This window comes from Rhodnius prolixus, unplaced genomic scaffold, assembly GCF_049639745.1.
Source record: "Rhodnius prolixus isolate KJV_2025 unplaced genomic scaffold, Rpr scaffold_8, whole genome shotgun sequence".
Lineage (NCBI taxonomy): Eukaryota > Metazoa > Arthropoda > Insecta > Hemiptera > Reduviidae > Rhodnius > Rhodnius prolixus.
Genome location: NW_027411593.1, coordinates 12686000 through 12706706, shown reverse-complemented (window position 1 = coordinate 12706706; position 20707 = coordinate 12686000). Strand labels below are relative to the sequence as shown.

Below are 20707 nucleotides of genomic sequence, written 5' to 3'. Positions count from 1 at the left end.
ATTGAATAATGAATAATTTATTTCAGAAGCCAATCTGATTACCTCCATACTCTAATGTAAATTGTAATACAAATTTAGTTAATTCGCTTTATATAACGCAATTGACGACTTCTTATATACATATAGACTTTGCTCTTTAATGCAACGATGTAATACGAGACAATAACAGTAAAATTGTCGTTGTTCCATCACGAAGAAAGAGATTAATCTGTTGCATTCCAATTTCCACAGAAGCGTAATAACGATATATTCCATCTTATACTTTTAATATGTCATTAGATAAAAGATATAACTGCAGTTACTACAGTCTACATAGTTTATTTGAATCTATTGTTTAACAGGAATTTTGAAAAACAATATGTACTAGTTTCTCATTTTTCTCAAGTTTTTGTTTAATGGAGTTAATCGATTTGGCAAGTGAAGCATTCAATTATTGCTAGGGATATTTATCTGCAACTCTGGAGTATTACCTCTTACAACTGTAATAATTGCAGTAAGAAAAAGTAACAAGAGTGGTGCACACTGTATTTATAACCCTTCAATAAAAAAATTAAAAAAATGATGTTTTAATCGACTACGAACCTCATTGAACACCTAAGTTGAAATTGTAGTAGTAGTACACCAAATAGACTCCCAAACAAGTTGGATAAGTGGCATAATTTCTAGAAGTAATGAAGGGGTAAATTAAATACAGACGTTAGTGGAAATGGTTTTTGTGTTGATTAAAATTGTTCAAGTATTAAGTGCCAATGGTTAATATTCCAGAACTGGCCAAACTTCTTTGAGTACCTGGAAGATAGTTAGAGAATGGGTCGGCTGTTCACCTTGCCCTGTTGAATTAATAACCAAGGAAGAAAGATGATGCGATGCTGGGGCTACATTATGATGATGCTGTTCAATATTGCATAGCCACATCTCTCTTTCTGACAGCTCTTTCTCTTTCACCTCATTCACAATGAAAAGGAAATTTAATTATTGAGTAATTTATTGTTTAAAAGTCTTTAGAATTTCTTGAATTAGCTCTCTACTAATCATTCTAATTAAATTATCTAATAATAATTTTAAATTATCTGAAAATATTTGGGACAGTTTCTGTGTGTTTTTATTTTATATAGTGGACTTCATCCTAATAATAGTTTAAATATTATTTCGGATTTTTGACCCGAAAAAAATCCTTTATATAATATACATGCATATAGCTCACACACCTTGTAATCCCTATCCCTGTGATGGCAGTAGGAACTGCAAGTGTAGACATTGTAGGAGACAGGAATGGCTTTTCTACTGGTAGTTAGTCTAGAACAATCTCTTATTAATTGCGCAGCACCGTTGCACTGAAGAGCATTAGCCGAGCGAAAAATTCAATGAAGAAAGAAGAGAAAAAGGATGCGACCCACGCAGATTCGTTAGCTAAATGTCACTTTGGTTCTATTGCATGATTTCTGTTTAGGGCAATATATTTATGAATTAATATTGGGGTTAATTATTTAGCTATTACTTTAAAATAAATTGTCTGATTTTGTTAAATATTATTTGTTACGTTGTTCGGAGTAGGGTTTTATTAAAAACCAAAAAAAAAATCCATATGGTCTTGAAGCTCAATAAATGCGTAACTTTTTCTGAAATTATGTGACTCCTTGAAAAAATGCAGTTGAAAATTTTAACAAAAATCATCGAGAACGAATTTTTTTTAGACATTAAAGTAAAAATTTCATTGTTACAAGAAACGATTTGAGGCTCGGTATTGAGCAAATTTATAGGAAATTTAATGCTCTTTCGTTTGGAATAAGCAGATTTGTTGTAGGATAAAGGATAGAAAAGTTACGGCCGTTTTTAAAACGCGAACTTTGATGGAAAAGTGAAAAATGCAAATATCTTGGACACTATTGAGAATCGGGCCAGAGTGAATAGAATATTTTTTGTTGCATTTGAGCTGCTGAACCATCACCCGAAGTTTCGACCTCTCCTCCGTGTACACTCTGTATAAAAAAAAAGTATTCCTTCAGACCGAGTTATGTATTTTTTTATTTTTAAATCTTTTCAATTGGGGGCTATTTCTAGATTTGTTGTGTGACTTATTAATATGGTGTACTCATTCCGAATTTTAGGATGGTACGGAACATCAGCAAATTACAGTCGGCTCTCGATAAATCGAAATCCAAGGGACTACAAGAAAAATTCGAATGTATCGAGATTTTGAATTATCAAGAAGGGGAAAAAAAATTCGAATTATTAAGAGTTTTTATTATGTGTATATTTATGTACATACGTATATTGAAAATACGTATGAGCTTACCTAAGTTTTAGACATATACAGCCTCAAGTAAAAAAGTAAAAATAATGAAAACGACAAAAAAGAACAAAAAAATTACATATGTATTAACATTTCAATAAATAATAATATACATATGTACCTAATTTAAAAAATGAAGAACAGTTTTTTGTTACAATGTGGCTTGACTTAGTCAAGTGACTTAGAATTGTAGAAAGCGTTGATGGTGGAATATTGAAAGTTTTGGCGATATCTTCTTTTTTCGAACCACTTTCCACGGCCACGATACTGTTTTCTTTGTCGGACACAGTAAGGGAGACGTACTTCCTATCGTGACAAACTAAGAAAGAGAATTGTAAAGTTAAACTGGGGTGGAAGGAGGGAAACATTACGCAGGAAATGAAGAATAAGCAGAAAATGAGAAGTAAACATTACTAGGGAAAATTCGAATTATAAAGAGGGGAAGGTGGCCTCGTTCGAATTATAGAGCCTTCTCTCCCCCTGTTGTTAAGGGAAAAGGATTTCGAGTTATCGAGCGTATCTAAATACACTGAATTTTTTCGATTTACCGAAGTTTGCAGCTGTAGAGTTCGAATTATCGAAAAATTCGAATTATCGAGAGTCGACTGTATTATTTTTTCTATTTCAACAGAATTACTTTCTGTCTTGTTTATACTTTATATCCTGCCTCATTGTTAAATCCACTTATTTCATTTCCTGAACTCTTTATCGGGAACTTCCTGAATTATGGTGCATCCGTTTTATTAACCATAAACTTATTATAAATCTATATTTTCTTTTGGTTGTTTTTGTTAAAATTAATACATCGTTCTTTTGTAACATCTGGATCGAGTAGACCGGGTGTTTTATTATTATGTACATTCTTGTATTCAAAAAGATCAAATATTTTAACTATGACCGCATAAAAATACGAGGGTCATTCAATAAGTAACGAGACAAATTACTACTGCTCAAAAACAACTAAATTGATCCGTATGAAACTTTCAGGACATAAAGTTGGCAACCTTGCGATGACATCTGATCAGCTGTTCAATTATATTTTGTAAACATAACCTCAAATTTACTCAGTTAACGATGGCGAGTCCGCTCGAGAATTGCACCGTGGAAGAACAACGTGCCGTGATCAGATTTTTAGTCGCGGAAGGTGAGAAAGGTAGTAAAATCCACAAAAGAATGTTAAAAGTGTACGGAGACAATTGTTTGAATCGTTCGAACGTTTACAAATGGGTAGAACAGTTTCAAAGTGGCCGTACAAAAGTTTCTGACGAGCAACGCAGTGGACGACCGATCGAAGTTGGGACTTCCTCTCTCGAATCTCGGATTGGCGCGTTAATTCGGGACAATCGGCGTATCACCGTTGAACTGATAAGTGAAAAAGTAAACGCGAGTGTTGGAACTGTCCATAACATTATTCACAACAAGCTGCAGTACAAGAAAACCTGTGCGAGATGGGTGCCCAGACAACTCACGGACGCTCACAAAGAAACCCGGCTTCAAATCAGTCAACAGTTGAAAAATCGGTATTCGACTGAAGGAGAAGGTTTTTTTCAAAAGAATTGTAACGTGTGATGAAACATGGATCCACCACTATGAGCCAGAGTCAAAACGACAGAGCCTTGAGTGGAAGCATACGACTTCTCCCATTCGGAAAAAATTCAGGACCCAGCCATCTGCCGGTAAAGTCATGCTTACAGTATTCTGGGATTTTCAGGGGCCAATTTATTGTGATTTTCTTGAAGGCCAAAAAACAATCAACAGCCAGTACTACAGTGACATGCTGAAAAACAAGATAAGACCTGCAATTCGAACGAAACGCCGTGGGCTCTTGACTGAAGGCGTGATTTTGCTTCATGACAACGCCCGCCCACATACGGCACAGCTGACGAAAGAAAAACTTCAGAAACTGGGATGGGAGATCCTTCCACATCCCCCCTACAGCCCCGACCTCGCCCCATCAGACTTCCATCTGTTTGGGCCCCTTAGAGATGGTCTACGAGGGATACATTTTCGATCCAATGAAGAGGTAAAAAATCAGGTGCAAAAGTGGCTTCGAGATCAACCCAAAGAATTTTATACCAAGGGCATTTACAAATTAGCAGAAAGATGGGACAAGTGTATAAGTGTTGCTGGGGACTATGTTGAAAAGTAACCAAAGTTTTGTACTGATTCAATAAACCGTTTTTGAGCAATAATAATTTGTCTCGTTACTTATTGAATGACCCTCGTATAAAATCTGCAAATCTGGCAATTGATTGATTAAAATTTCTTTCCATTTTCAGGTATCCTGGATCCGTAAAAGAGATCTACACATTCTCACCGCGGCGCTGCTCACCTACACCAACGATCAAAGATTCCAATCACTCCATTCAGACGGCTCAGACGAATGGACACTGAAAATAGCTTCCCCACAATTGAGAGATTCCGGCATTTATGAATGCCAAGTCAGCACAGAACCGAAGATTTCACAAGCGTTTAGACTAAACGTTGTCGGTAAGTTTAACAATTCTAATGGATTTTTTTTATTATTAATAGTATTTTAACTGATTTAAATGGTTAATATTTTAATTTTATTGGAAGTGTAGTTATTTTAATGTTTTGGATTATTGTGTAGGTAAAGTAGTTTGGTGATTGTGCCGGTTTGCCACAAAGGGTCCATTCTTAAGTGATCTTGTCTCAATGGGCCCATTGTATATATTTTCATAACAAAGCAATAAAGGGAACAGCAGGGTCTCTTTCCCATTAAAAAAGAATTCTAATATGGATTTCAAATGTTAGTTTCAATTTTTTCCCCCCTGGATTTCAATTTACCGTTCGCCCATTTCTTTATTCTACTATATTTATTATTATAGAAATTTATTTGTGAACATACTTACATTAGTATTTTTTAAATAAAACTTAATACTATTTTCATTTATTAGCATAATTTAAGGAGGACCTCTCTTTAGCTCTGTGATGCTGCTAATTATTGTTGATTCTTAACGAGTTAGTTAAATAAGGAATGTATAATTGGCCAAACTAACAATAAATCACTACTCTGAAACGTAAAGTTAACTGTAACTTTCACAGTTAACTTACATTAAACTAGGGGCCGTGAACCTATGCAACCTGCGAACTCATTTTGGGTGACACGCATCGACAGAGACAAAAAAATTATTATATAATTTTAAATAACGTAGCGATTTATTGAGTACTTTGAAAAAATTACGCTATTTATTGAGAATAAGGATCTGGCGAACTTTCCTGAGGTCAGTGATCATAAAGTGGGTAATTTACTATAAAGTTAAATTATTTTATTATTATTATGGTTGTAAGTTTCAAAAAATGATTAATATTTCAATATGTGACCCAGCATCAGATTTAAGTTAGGATTATTCAAAATTTTAAGAAGCCGAGCTCAAAAGGTTCACCATCACTCGGTTATACATTACTCATTATACACATTACTCGGTTATAAGCTTTGTACAGCCCTTTGTAAAGTACATATGATTATGAAATTTTGTTCCCTAATGCACAATACTTTTCTCAGTTATAAGATATAGTTTTTTTTGTGTTCAGATCTATGAATTAATAAAATATTGATAGTTGAATTTTTTTTGGGTCATAACTGGCTCAGAAATTACGCCCGCTATATTTCACTCTATAAAGAACATATTAGTAATTAGTAAGAAATATTGTTCTCGTATACGCTATACTTTTCTCAGTTATTAGCTACAGTTTTTTTGGGTACAGATTCGAAACTTGAAGAGATAATGACGGTTGAAATCTTTTTGGCTCATGTCATGGTCTGATTATTTAATTGAGTAGAACTTTCATATAAATAAGTTTTGTTTGTTTATCAAATGTTTCAAAAAACTTACTGTTTCTATAATTTCGCCCCAATTGAAATCATTTACAATTTAGCTAAATATAAAAAAAGTTTTAGAAGTTGTAATTATACTTTTTTTAGGCACGATTTTTTGTTTTTCGCTCAAAGTTTTGCACAAAACACTTTTATACAAATTATTATCACACTGTTCATATATAATTTTATTATCACATTTGATCAAAATGTCCTCTAAATGTGAATGTCTTCATAATGCTTGTTGGAAGAGAAACTAGAGAAAAAACACATTATGAGAAAAGTAATGGGTTTTCTATCGGAAAATACTTAGCGAAATAGTTTGTTTTGTGGTGAAAAATTATGCGAGATCTGTAGTATTGCTTACAAACATGCTTAGCGTGTTCAATTTGAATCATATAGCTGACATTGTTCACAATTTTACGTGCAAATATGGATTTTTATATTCACTTTGATTCCTGTTTTGCTTTGTAAATTGATAAAATTTGAATTATTTTAAGAGTTGGATTATTTTAAGAAGGAAGCTGTTTTGATTCTGGTAATTCGAACAATTCGATATTTTCAAAAAAAAACGCTGGCAAGAAGCTTCTATTTTGTGCAAGAGCGAGCCCAAACCTGTCTGGCAAGAAAATTAAGTAAGCGCAGATCATTTTAGTCTGAATAATGATCTATTTCTCTCCACGTGACGATTTCACAAGGAAATAAGAACCGTTTATTTTTCACTGTATCCAAAAACATTTTGTACCTGTTCTCGAGCGGTCCGTCCAATTTATTTTAAATAAAATAAAAAGTATTTTTGTTAGTCTAATGAACTTTTATTTGGCCATTTTCAGTGATTCTTGTCGGTTCCTTTCTTCACTGTAAAATAAGATCATGATACATCAGTTTAATCATTACTTTATGCTGAATGAGCAAAAAATTCTTTCATACTGGAGGAGTCCAAGTAAAATTGAATTCACGAAAACCTACTTAAAACGTCCAATTGTATTTAAGTTCTTCAGAGAGTCTATTCAAGGTTTAATCGAATGATTACTGGATTAAGGAATAGGCGAATAAAATATTTTGATGTTCAATGGCGCTCTTCATCGGTTTAAAATGGTGGTAGCATTCTTTTCACGTATTCCCTAATCCAGTAATTCGATCTACAGACCCACAAAATTAATTAAGCTTCTGTCTTTTTTTTATTTTGTTTAAGTACTTGTAGCCGTAGATTACGAAATGGGTAACCGTATTTTTTCTTTGTCGAACAAACTCACATTTCCTCGTGCTAACTCAACCCTCTCCTCCAATGTCCTCCCATTCTGGAGTACCAAATAAAAATAATCTGAGAAGATTAATAATAAGTTGGGGGTAATCACCCTCAACACCTGGTATCTATCTACCCCAGGCTTTTTCAAGGAGCTGCAGGTAGAGCGATGTGTTAGGGAGATAATTGCTCCCAGAAGTAACTTAACACTCCCCACGACTCCTCACATGTTCTTCGGATGAATCCACATTTTCCCAAGAAGTTACTAGAAAAAAACAAGGCAGTTAGTAGGGATAACTACTTTCTGCAACCCTCACTGCAACATCTTTACTTGGTATACTCACTCCAACCCTAATGGCCACTTCCTAAAATATCTACCTGTAGCGAGGAACTGATAATATAACTCATTGTTCCTGGAGAAAACCTTTCTGTTCTACGTGGAAGCCAAACGGGGGGACTTGTAGCCAGCAGGTTGGTATAAACATTCCCAGCGGCCATCTCTCCTTTTCTAACAGAGCGTACGAGGTGTGGCTATTAAATAACGAGACTATTGCTGTCAAACATTTTATTTTAAATTTATACATATTTAGTTATTATCTCCTTCGATATATACCCCTCCCCTATCCCTACAACGCTCCATGCGAATTTACCATTGTTCGAAACAGTGCTGGAAGTCTTTTTCTATGAGCTCCTGCATGATGCGTGCCGCTTTTTCTTTCACAGCTTCAACGCACTGAAATCGTGTTCCTTTTAATGCAGATTTGCCTTTAGGGAACAGATAAAAGTCACATGATGGTCAGGTCAGGCGAACAAGGCGGATGGCCTAAAACTGGTCTAGAAACGTCTTGACAGACAATGCAGTATGAGCCGGCGCGTTGTCAAAGATGGAGAACCCATGACTTGTTCTTCCACAAATCGGGTAGTTTTTTCCTTACTCCTTCACGGAGTTGAGCAAGTACATCTCGGTAGTAATGTTGTTTAATTATAATCGATATTTTCATCCGTTTTGGACGTGGAAGGGCGACCTGGGCGACGTCATCATCTCCGACGTCTTCTCGGCCATCTTGGAAACGCTTGAACCACTCAAAAACTTGCGCACGTGATAAACATTCATCTTCATAAACTTCTTTTAATAAAAGATAAGTTTCAGTAGCGGTTTTACCAAGTTTCATGTGAAATTCCGTTGCTCTACTATATGTGTAGTATCATGTTTTCGGTCAAACTAACACCCTAACACCTCTTACACAAACGACGGTTCCGGTCAGACAGATTTCTCTACAAACACGTGAGACTCTGCGATCGAAAGAGAAGGCTTTACGCTGCACAGCTTTCGATCGTTAGGATTTGGCGCATGCATAGTTCTTCTGTAGCAGCATCAATCTCGTTATTTAACAGCCACACCTCGTATATCATCTTCCAACTCCTAGGGCAGGCTTCCTGAGGTTGTTCCACTCTCCTAAGGCTATTGAACCTTTTTTAAATCAAGTTGTTTCATCACTTGACGACACTTCAGGGGCGAGTGATCTCATACAGTAAAAGTGGGGAACACAATATATAAAATTAAAAGGAAGTTTAAAACAAAAAACAAATTTAATAAAAGAAAACCATTTTACTTAATTAATCATCCTTTATGAAGAAGAGAGAAAACCAAATCAAACAATTAATTAGGAAATAGAATAACATAATTTAAAATGTATTTACATTAAAATTTTAAAGTAAAAAGTTCATTACGCCAGTTCCTAGTTTTGTAATATCCTAATTAAAATGTACTCTTGCAATGCTAGCGAAGCTTCATGTTTGAATTATGGGCGAGATTTGTATAATATAATTGGACGATCTTTGGATCCACTCGGCAGAGGAATTCCTGTCAATGTTTCACCTAGCTTCAGGGAAGTATTAGATCATCCAAGGCCCTAAACTTGCTCCAGCTATATTTGTTCTTTACTCTTGTTCTAGTTACCCTCATATAATCTAGTTCCATTCATCTTTTGTCCATTTACATTGTTTTGACCGTGGGACTTCTATGCCCACATTCTCTGTTTAATTTTACAAAATTACGTTTCCTACAGTTTCCTAAGTTGGACAATAGATATAAAGCATAAAGAACAAGTAATAAAACTAATTAGTTGGAAGGCATCATCATCATCTTTATTGATGATCATTTGTATGAATTTTGTTTTGAAATTAACTCCTATACTGGCCATCAGTTTAACATTAACTGAAATCGCAAGTTTAAACTTTCTTCTCTAACTTAGGCAAGAAAAGTATTTATTCTTTTATCATTATCAAATTTTGGAAATGGCCTTTTGACCAGAAATTTAAGTTTACAGAAAACCTGATGCAGAAATTAGTGGTTTTAGAAAATTAAAAATATCTCAGAAATGAAACAGAATTACAACTTCTTGATTAGGCTTTACCCTTAATATCCATATTAGTATAATGTTCTTCTATCTTATATCTTACACATAATTGAATGTTAAAGGTGTTGCTGGTATTTCGAGAAGGAATCTCACATTATTTGTTTTCCATTTTTTTAAAGTTTTTTTCGATAATGCCTTCGACAGTATTTTCTGAACTTAGTATATGTAATTATTGTAAAATAGTTTTAATGACAATAATAATAATAATAATAAGGAAGGAGGGAAGGGATTACTCAGTGTTGAACAGCTCTGCAAAAGGGCAGAGAACTCTCTTAAAGAGTATTTCCAACAACAAGAAGTCCCCCTCTTTGCAAAGATGAAGGCTCTAGATAAAGGCTTCACAGCCTTGAATTTGCGTGAGCCAGGAAATAACGTTGTGCGGTTAGAAAGGGATATGAAGAATGAATGGGGCCAAAAGCAGCTACATGGCAGGTATTATGCCCTTCTTACTGCCGAAGGAACTGATAGTTTAGCCTCGTGCCAATGGCTCACAAAAGGCCATCTATTCCCTGAGACGGAAGGGTTCGTAATGGCGATGCAGGACCAGGTGATAGCTACAAAGGCGTACCGAAGATGGGTTCTAGGGGAAAGTCTAGTGCACGATAAATGCAGAATGTGCAACTCCACTTCGGAAAGCATACAGCATAGAGTTTCAGGATGTTCAGTACTTGCGCCGAAGGAGTACCTTTTCAGGCACAATAATGTGGCTAAAATTATCCATAAAGCACTTTGCTCAAAGTTTGGGCTGCTGAAGACAGAAGTGCCATAGTATAAATATAACCCGCCGACGCTGCTGCAGAATGCGCACACAAAAGTATATTGGGACACTCAGATAGTAACGGATAGGAGTGTTGCAAACAACTAGCCGGACATACTAGTTATGGATAGGAAGGGTAGAGTGGCACATATCGTCGATATCGCCATACCCAATGATGATAACATGCAGAAAAGCAGGGGCGAAAAGATCCGGAAGTACCAGGACCTGGACAAAACCTGGACAAAACGACGATTGCGCCTATACTCGTATACTTTCCACGAGTGGCCTCGTGCCCAGAACAACGGTGACTGCTGTCAATGAGTTGGGCCTATCCACTGATCTGGTTGTAGAGGCGCAGAAGGCAGTCCTCCTAGATACGGTCCGTATCGTCCGAAAGTTCCTGAGTGCTGCCCATTAAGCAGATCAATACAATCGCCGCGTGCAGCCCGTTATTATCTGGATTTAGTTTTTTAACTCCGAGAGATAGATTATATAATTTAGATAAGGGGTTGTGGCAAAGTCCACCCCCTAAGTGATTTCCCTAATAAGGAGTCAAAAATGAAATAATAATAATAATTATAATAATTGTAAATAGTTGCGAAATAAAGTAATAAGAAAATATATAAGATTATTTAAGAGTATATAATTGGGTAAATCTAGATTAATATTTCTTTATATGAACAATTTTGATCGTAAAATTAGTTTTGGATATTCTGAGGAAGGACAGGGATTATTAGTAGTGTGTCATTTCAGTGCAATATGCAGTTATTCATTGTGGATAATGTTAGGAAGGATGAAATACGTTTTAAAATAAAAAATTTCAAACTTCCAAATTAAAATTACCAACTTATAAACTTGAGAATTGTAGTTAGAGAAAGATAGACGAAGAGTTTGGACATCAGTTTTTCATTAATTTGTTTTGCCAATAGCAAGCTCGCATTGGACCCAACTTTATTCCAGCAAGCACCCCATAAAAACATGTGTGATTCCTTGAAGTCTAAATTTTGAAGGTTTTTTTTCTTAGGGGTAAAGCCAGTGAAAGTCTTTTCTAAAAATATTTATTGTTGCTTCTCGAGATCTATTCATCCAGAAGCTAAAGTTGTGTTGATGTTGCTGAAATGGTTTTACTTTTACAAGAAAAAGAAATATGAGATATAATGTAATTAGAAGAGCTGTAGAATATTAACTCTTTAAAAGTACTCGCAGCAAGGAAGCGATGGAAAAGATGAATAATGAAGGGAAGTCTGACTGAATTCGTAGAATTTAAAAGGAAAATTTGGCAAGAAAAGGTTAGTTTGTTACATACTGAAGGTATTGGAGCAGCTCCAGGAGTAAAGTCAGCACGGAAGTGCGTAAACAAGAGCTTATTATTGGTATCTGAGTAAGAAGAAGAGCCTTCCCTTAAGATTATTATCCTCTCTCTAGAGTTCTCCTGAAAAACTGGAGATACTTCATCTCTTTTCCGGGAAAATATGTCTTAAAATATGAAGAAGCTACCTGTCAGAAATCGCCTTTTACAAGATTTCACGTAGGAAATTGTATTTCCCAGCAGGTGAGTTTTATTATCCCTTAAAACTTTCAATATTTTTGCACAACAGCCAAATACGAAACAGTCCAAGGCTTGTCAGAAGATGATTTTTGGGCTTTGAGTGCGTCAATTCACAGTTTCCAATGCCATTTGTTCAGGCTACCAAGTCTGCGTCTAAATTAGCACCCTTGCTGAAAAATGAGATTGTGGAAACTGGATAATATCATTGATTTTGTCCATCACCAAAGAATGGGTCATATCATTTTTGCGTAGAGCAGTGGTTTCCAATCTTTTTATGACCAGGAACCATTTTAATATTTTTGTTGTTAGCAGGGACCACAAGGTTCAATATCACAGTAAACTACTTTTAGATTTTGAAAATAAACTACAATTGTGATTATGTCTTCAGTTATATTAATGTGCTTTTTGAGCTTGCATATTTTCTCAACAAGATGGGTAATCCTGGGATTGATGAGATTGCTCAATGCGACACGCACATCATCAATTGTTTTTAGTCGACTCCTGGACTTATATTTAGGCGCCTTCGACGTCCCACTCACTACGCGGCCGCATGTCAAATAAATATATTATTATTTTAAAAATGTTAAGTGTTTTGCGGACCATATTTTAGTTCTTGCGGACCACAGATTGGGAACCACTGGTGTAGAGTATTTGGTTCCCTCCATGTTTACTGTCATACACTATACTTACTGGCAGAATCGGAGATAAGAATTTATTGACCAAGTAGTAAGTTTGTATAGTACTACTTCCAAATACCATTCTCTTCGGCTAGGAGCGGTGCTAGCCGCTAAATATGTAGTTTAAACTGAAATTTCTCGCAGTTAGTCAAGCGCAAAGTAATAGTTATCTAATGCAGTCTAAAACTATGTATTAAGTAAAAAGTTTATAAGGGTATTAGAATTGAACTAGCCCAACCCATATATTTGAACTAAATAATAGAGTACTGTTAGTGATTAAAGAGAGAGGGCGTTAAGAGAAAAGAAGCACAGGAAATAATACTTTTGCGGCAAGGTTGGAAATAGTTGGGGGTAGAGGCATTGTAGACTAAAACGTCAAAACAATCCTCACTTTATCTGGAGACTGAAAACAGCCATCCAGACCTAAGCCAAGTGTGGAATTTCTGAGAGAATTCTCCTAGCTAAGCTATACACCAGTTTGTTGGTTAGGGATGTTGACTGTATGTACACAGTACCGCAAGAGTACAAAGTTGTTTCGACAGTTTATGAGGCGTGAACTGTTGTTAGCCGACGTTATGTTGTTATCCCCCCATCCTTGCCCTTGCTTGAACCCACAACAACAGGAATACTGTCTATTATATACAAGTTTAACAGTTGTGTTTTGGAATTAACAAAGAGACTTTCTCGTTTTAACATTCATCATAATGGCAGAGAGGATTAAACACTACTCGACCGATGTACTCTTGTTGATAAAACAACTTAAATCTGGATAAAGATTTAAATACGATTGTACATCACTTTTATTCTCAACAGTAAACTAAAAAATTTAATGTCTAATTTAGACTAAAAGTATGTAATTAGATTTAGTAAAGGTGTGATAGTAGAACAGTTCTTTCCATTGTAAGAAATGATTACGGCTTTAGAATGGGAAGAAGTAGCTGATACATAGTTCGTCGTCCTTCCCATCTATAAGGAAATAGACTTGGAATCAGACGGACACATCAATAATCATAACAAATTACCAATCCATGCAACCTTCAGCTTACTCTGACTTAGCAATCGTTAGTCCATCATATATAATCATCCTTTCATAAATAAGACATAATTTAAGTTAGCATGGTAGTCTTTTTTACATAAGACAATCACGAACATTTGAAGTATAGCATCCATCAGGCTGCTAAAGATGCTCTAGGTGAAGTGGAAGTAGAGGTAGTAGAATGAAGAAAGAAGAAGAGCTTGTTGAAGACAATGCAAGATGCACATTTAAAGAAGTGGGTAAATACTAAAAATAATGAGGAGCATCTACCTTATAAATGTACTAATTGAATCGACTTAGTGAAGTCCATGAATGAAGTTACATAAAAAAATTCTTTGTTTAAAGTTAACGAAAAAAGTTTTGATGGTATTTTTACCCCATTCTAAAAGTACATCTTTTGGTCAGACTTGTGAAGTTGCTTCATGGGGATGTGTAGATAATCTTTATTTGCATCCATTTATCCTGGATAGATTCTCATCTTCTGCCATTAAACTAATCATTGTTCTTCACGTAAATCTTTTAGTTGAACTCTTAAATACACTCTAGTGTTGGAGAGAACATCTTTTTTTAAATTATTATTTCTAATCTTTGACCTTTTATTATAAATTTATAAAACACTCTTCTTTCTTTAAGAATAAATTAACATTTATTATCTCTTTTTTTTTTAGTTGAAGAGAAATTAATTCTTTCTCTTCTTAATTAATTGATCATTATCTTCCTTACCAGAGTTTGAGACCACAAATTCCATTATTCCCATTATTTACAGAAAATATTAGTTAGTAATATTATACAAGTTATTTTCAATTTTTATAATAGTAAGTTCAATGATTTTTTTGCATAAATACAACCAAAATTACTGATAATTAGTTAAAATTTTAGGTATCAGGTATCCCATTCTTGAAACCTAACTACTAGATCTTCATGACCAGATTTATCTCCATGAAAAGAGTTGTTAAATCCGCATTCTAGCTCTTTTATTTTCGTGAAAAATACTTAAGGCATCCAACACAACTACTCTGTTATTATTTTCTCTTATTAGCCACGTTAGCCGTGCGGTTAGAGGCGAGACCTGTAAAGCTAATATGTATTGTTGACTTTGATTCCAGGTCTAGGCCTTGGATTTTTTTAATGATAAATTTGAGCAATTTACAGTGAAGTATGTTTACTAGTAGCCTCTGTCCACGACACCTAATTTGGTAGTTGGATGTAAAAAAAAAAAAGCCCACCTGAAAAAGTAGGTTATATTACTTTACTCATTTTCTCTAATGAGTTCTTCGACGTAAAAGAAGACATACATCTAAGTTGCCACAAAGTAGAAGACGGCGACATTTAAATTTACTGTCGTCTTCTTGTAAGAAAACAATTTTTGCCCACAAAAGATCTCCCTAAAGCTACAAAAAAAAAAAAACGACTTTTAGTTCTTAATTAAGTTGTACCCAATGTTCTAGTTTTCCTTCTTAAAGTACTGCCTTATTTTAATGCTTCCATAGTATGTTCATTCTGAGGCATCTGCCTGGAAGCGATGCATTTATTAAACCGCTTAAAAGTTTAATAATTCTTAATTTATAGTGCAATAAAGTTGAGGGTAAAAAATATAAAAGTACTAAAAACAAACAACGAAAACGCGGATTTTGGGTGGAGTACACGACGCTTTTTTCTTTAGTACTAAATTTTTATGTTGAACATAAAAAATGTTGATCTACTAGTTTACTACGTAACTGAATGAAATATACATGAGAAGTTAACTTGTGAAATTTTATGCTCACCAGTGTACAGTAAAAAAGAGAGATATGGTAGTTCCAGGGTGGTGAGTAGAGCTCAATGGGTAATCAACGGATCTCTGTGCATAGTCTTACAATTGCCACCAATAGATTTGAGAACTTACACCTAAATCAAACGAAGTTAGCGTCGTAAGAGCTGCCACGATATTAGTGGATATTAGAAATTCAATTTTGAAAGGAAATATATTTAAAAACTTCAGCGCTTGAAAACAACGTTCTTAGTGAAAGTTGGCGAAATTGGCAGCATTAGTTTACAACACTTTTCTGAAAGGCTAGGGCCATTTTGCAGCAATGTTTCCGCTATCCGTGAACAGTGGTCGAAATTATGACCATCTCTTTCGATTCAACCATAGTTGTGTTACTTAGAGGCGTCCATATTTATTCTCAGAGAATATTCCAACTTCTTTTTTCTTAAGGACGAAAGATTCCTTCAGAATTCTAGCCTAGATCCTTTCATGTTGATCTTATTTTTATTAGAACAGCGAGCGGTCCTGTTCCTCAACGCTGTGCAGCCAGAGGTTTTTGTAACATCCCTGCCATTTTCTCGTTATGATCTTTTCTGGTTTTTGCGTGCAAAGATCTTCTGTCGCAGACTGTCTAGAAACAGGACTTGTTAAACAACCCCAGGTAGTAAGAATTACCTGTTTTTCCAGCAACGTCCAAAATTCCTCACCAGTGAAAATTTTAAAATATTTCACTGTCTTTAAATTTAACTTGTTTCATATTTAAAGAAAATTGAATTAAAAATATTTAAAAAACTAAAACCCTTTCTGATAAATATAAAACTAAAGTAGTTTTTAGTGCATACAGGAATTAGATGGACATTTTAACAAGCAAGTAAATTTTAGGAGGACAAATAAAAATTAAAAAATTAAGTAAAGTTCCTTGCTAAAACAAAGTAAAGAGATTAAAATATGCAATGGAGGGTCGAAGGTAGCTGTAAGAAGAGAGAGGCAAAAAAAAGAAGTGGTCGGGGTGTCTTTAATGAGTTGAACAGATTTGGAAATATTCCAGAATAGTCGGGGCCGGGTGGCTCGGCACTCACTCCTCACCCAGAGTTCTTCGGAAACGCTACTGAAGTGAGAGTATAAAATGGGTATAGGGGAAAAGAAAGAAGCGATAATTATGAAGAGAAGAAGAACTGTAAAAATCAATGCTGCTTGAGAAACTTGTTGGGATATGGAGGGTTGAACAGGCCAGTAAAGGTCTCTGGAAAGAGATTCCGCAGGAGACGGGAGGAGGTCCTTTCTGCAGGATTGATGACAGCCATAAACATGTCGCATCCCTGGAGACACCTCCAGGGCTCTTGTGAGTTTTAGTCTCTCCCAGTCGAGAAGAACTTTTCTTAAACTTATACTTCCAAATCAACTTCAGAGCTGGAAGGGTTAAATGCTTGTGAAGTTTCAAAAAAAGAACCGAACTATTTTTTTTTTTTTTAGACAGTTTCAAGCTATTTCATAATGCTCAATGTCCAAAACTAGGAAATTAAGGTTTAAATATTATACAGAAATGAGAGGCAATATTAAATAAAGATTTTTTTTTTAATTAATTTCACCAAAATGAAGATAGCTAATAAATATTATTATTTTCCAGAGAAGTTATAAAAAGCAAAAAACTGACGTGGTCACTCTCGCCAATTGCTCTTACCACAATTCACGCAATTAAATTTTCTTGCGTTAAATCCGAGTTTTTATTTTGGCCAATATTTAGAATTAGGAGGTAAAATTGCAGAAAAGTTTGTAAATGTAACTAGAAGTTTCCGTCCCGATGTAGGTTAGAGTCCCGACACCCTAACTGCTGTTGTTTCGCATTGGCCGGCCCCTGCTAGAAAATAGTACAGAGTTAAAATAAAAGAAAACTTCAAGAAATGGAGTTTGTTCGGAGGAAGCAGTAAACTGTGCTTGTTGCCATAGTGATTCGGTGAAGAACATTCTGTTTTTGGTACTTGGTATGACATCAAACCATTCTCTAGGTAAATATATTTAAATTGACTTAGCAGAACTTTTCGCCGAATTTTCAGCATTCATCCCTTTTATGTGCAAATTAATTGACAATTAAATACAAACAATTTACTAATAAAAGTAAATTATATTTACAAAATAAAATTTTTTCTACACAAAATAATAAAACTTTTCATCGGAACGAATGTAACATTTATTGACAAACATGACAAGAATTTTATTACACCTGCATTAGATACACCTGCTTCACTTGCCAATCTTCCTTATTATATTTCGTTTTCTACATCTTTGGAATTACTATTTTCTTATATCTGCAGAAAATGTAAAAAAGTTTCTTTTAATACTAAACAACTTCAATCACGAACTGTTGCAACAGTTAGTTGGTTTTATAGTCATTATTTCAGTTCCTAAAATAAATTCCTACTATTTGCCCCTTTTTTTGCCCTTTTCCTAATGTTAAGTCAACATCATTCAAAGATAAAAATGAATTGATCAATTTTCAGTAAGAAAACTTAAGGTATTTCATCTTGACAATAATTAAATGGATCATTATCCATATTTATTGACGTTCTTAGTTCGAGTACAATCAAAATTGGAGAAACTAATGTATCTTTTGTTGGGATCCTCTGCATCTGATCTGTAAGTGAATGAATTGAAAGAAGAAGTTTAATACATCATTTGAGCTGTTCACTGCACAACTCAATTAACTCCAAAAAATGGAGAAATGCGATGAAATAATGTACATTGATTATTATAATTCTGTTTATAATATAAATTCAAATAAATTTACCGTTATCATTCAGCGCCTGCTTCTGATTTTGAGTTGAATTATTGCAACGAATTTACATTAGAGCACGGAGGTTAATCAAAATGGCTTCTGAAATAAATTATTTGTTATTTAATGGCCAAAAACTTCTCTTTTTTTTTTGTCGTTTAAGGGTGTTCAATCTTACTTATTTCGGCAAATCTATTATTAGCATAAAAAGCTGAGACTAAACCAAGTACTTTGACAATTAAATTTAAGATATTTCATAAAGTGGAATTCATCGAGTAGTGCAGCGAACGGCTCACATATATTGTTAATGTACAATAATTACAGTGGAGTGAATAGCATTTCATAACACAATTACACGGAATAGAAATTCTCCGAATTAACTCTGAATCCGAATGTAATGGTGAGAGGCTGTTACCAAATAGATCTCCTTAGATTAACTATAAGACTAAATAGGATAATATAGACTAAGTAAGATAATTATAGATAGACTAACTACAATAGTTGAGTTATATGATTGTAATAGGAAATTTTGACAATGATATTAAGACTTAACATGTTCATTCCGATTAGCTGGAATTACTTAGGGTTAATTAAGATTAACTATCTATATATAAAAAAGAATTGCTTAAACTTTCATTTACCGCAACAGTAAAATATTTCAGAACAAGTTATCCCAATTTACCCAAGTAATTGCAATATTGAGTTTATCAGTCAGCTAGGCTGAAACAGAACAAAATTCGTAATCGAGAGTGAGATATCTGCCTTATTTTGACTCTCCTCACGAAACTGTAAAAATATAGGAGTCTTCTGGGCATTGTCAGAGCTGCGGCTCGCCGAATTCAAATTGAAAACCAAATTTAGAAACTAGATAAAAATCGGATTTGCCATTTCGCCCCGTGATTCTTTAATGTTAGTTTTGGATAGTTTGAAATAACTATTTCATTTCAGTTTATCCTTTCTATTGAATATATTGTTATAATATATATATATATATGGCATTGGCTTTCGCCATACAGCCAGCATCGTCTAGGTGCTTATCACTAGAATATCACTCACTCTCCATTCTTACTTATAAATACATTCGCTTTACACATTCATCCCTCTACTATATATACAACTATTTACATAAACCTTACAACTAATGGATGGATCAGTACTCTATATTCCTGCCATCCTTATAGCTTAACCGAAATTAAAATCACCGTAATCCTTCTCTAATCATTTTCTTCCATTCATTCTAATCGGCTATAACTTTTAAATACATTCATATTTCATTGCTAGCTCTGCTATAGACTTAAGCACATAGATGTTGGTGGAGAATATTATGTCTTCGTAGCAAAATGGTGCATCTAAATACCTGTATACGTCGTCAAACATTCGTGTCCTTTCTATTGCATCACGTGGACATATCATTATTATGTATTTGAAATCCTCCTCCTCATTGCAATCTACGCAAAGAGGAGAGGGAGGCCTTTTGTTGATCCTGTGAAGATACGATTCGTACATCGCGTGGACCGCTCTCAGCCTGCTTATTGTCGCAACAACCCATTTATTAGTGACAGTTCCCTTAAACCATGGTTGTCTAGGTAGGTAACTGATCTACACATAGTTTTATAGAATCTCCCTCTCTATATATATTATTGAATATATATATTTTTTAAATAAATCCTAAAAGAATTCACCTAGTTTTCGTTTTACAACTCTATTGGTAGGAACTTAGCTACTGTATAATTTGAAGTTTGGAGTCAGTCCAACTTGAATAAAACTTTTTCTATCCGTTGCTAATTAAATGATTTTTTTTATTTTTCCCCAATTAAATGTTCTTGTTATTTAATTAATTATGAGGAAGTACAAAATTACAATTATTTTTTTATCTTTATTCATTTTGTTCCTAAAATCACGCTTCTTTCTCTTTATCAATCTCTCCTTCTCGCTCATTTTTTCCTAATTTATTTATTAATTTTGAAAATACATGTAAGGGGGCAGTGCTCTAGTGTAGTGTAAAGGTGGGGAGTAACGGTGAGTCAATGTGTACAGCTGGGCTACTTGTCTAGCCCCAAGGCTTCGAGTGTGTACAGCTTGCACGTAGAGTGACGATCATGTTGGCGGTTTACTGGCTAGATTTTCTCTAGCCCCCTGAGGCTGTAGGCTACAGCCTGTAGCCCAGTATATTAAATAGAATCGCGAGAAATTGTCAGTAATTATTGTCACAAAAAAGTGGTGGTCAACTCAGCGGATGTGGGGTTCACAGAGTATTTGTTAAGTCTGTATAAAGTTGCTTTTCGTTTAGTATAATTGTTCCATAAATTATAAGATCTCTTTCTTGAAGTTGATGGTAATATTTTGGGTTTTTACTGAATGAAATTCATTACTT

General features: G+C 34.5%; 1 protein-coding gene across 1 annotated transcript in view; it reads left to right on the top strand.

Annotated features, from left to right (window-relative positions):
• Positions 1–20707, top strand: part of LOC141451520 (zwei Ig domain protein zig-8-like) — an 82643-nt gene that overhangs the window by 20818 nt on the left and 41118 nt on the right. Inside the window, exon 3 of the mRNA XM_074122957.1 lies at positions 4573–4783. Coding sequence (XP_073979058.1) covers positions 4573–4783 — 211 coding nt within the window. The remainder of the gene's footprint in view (positions 1–4572; positions 4784–20707) is intronic.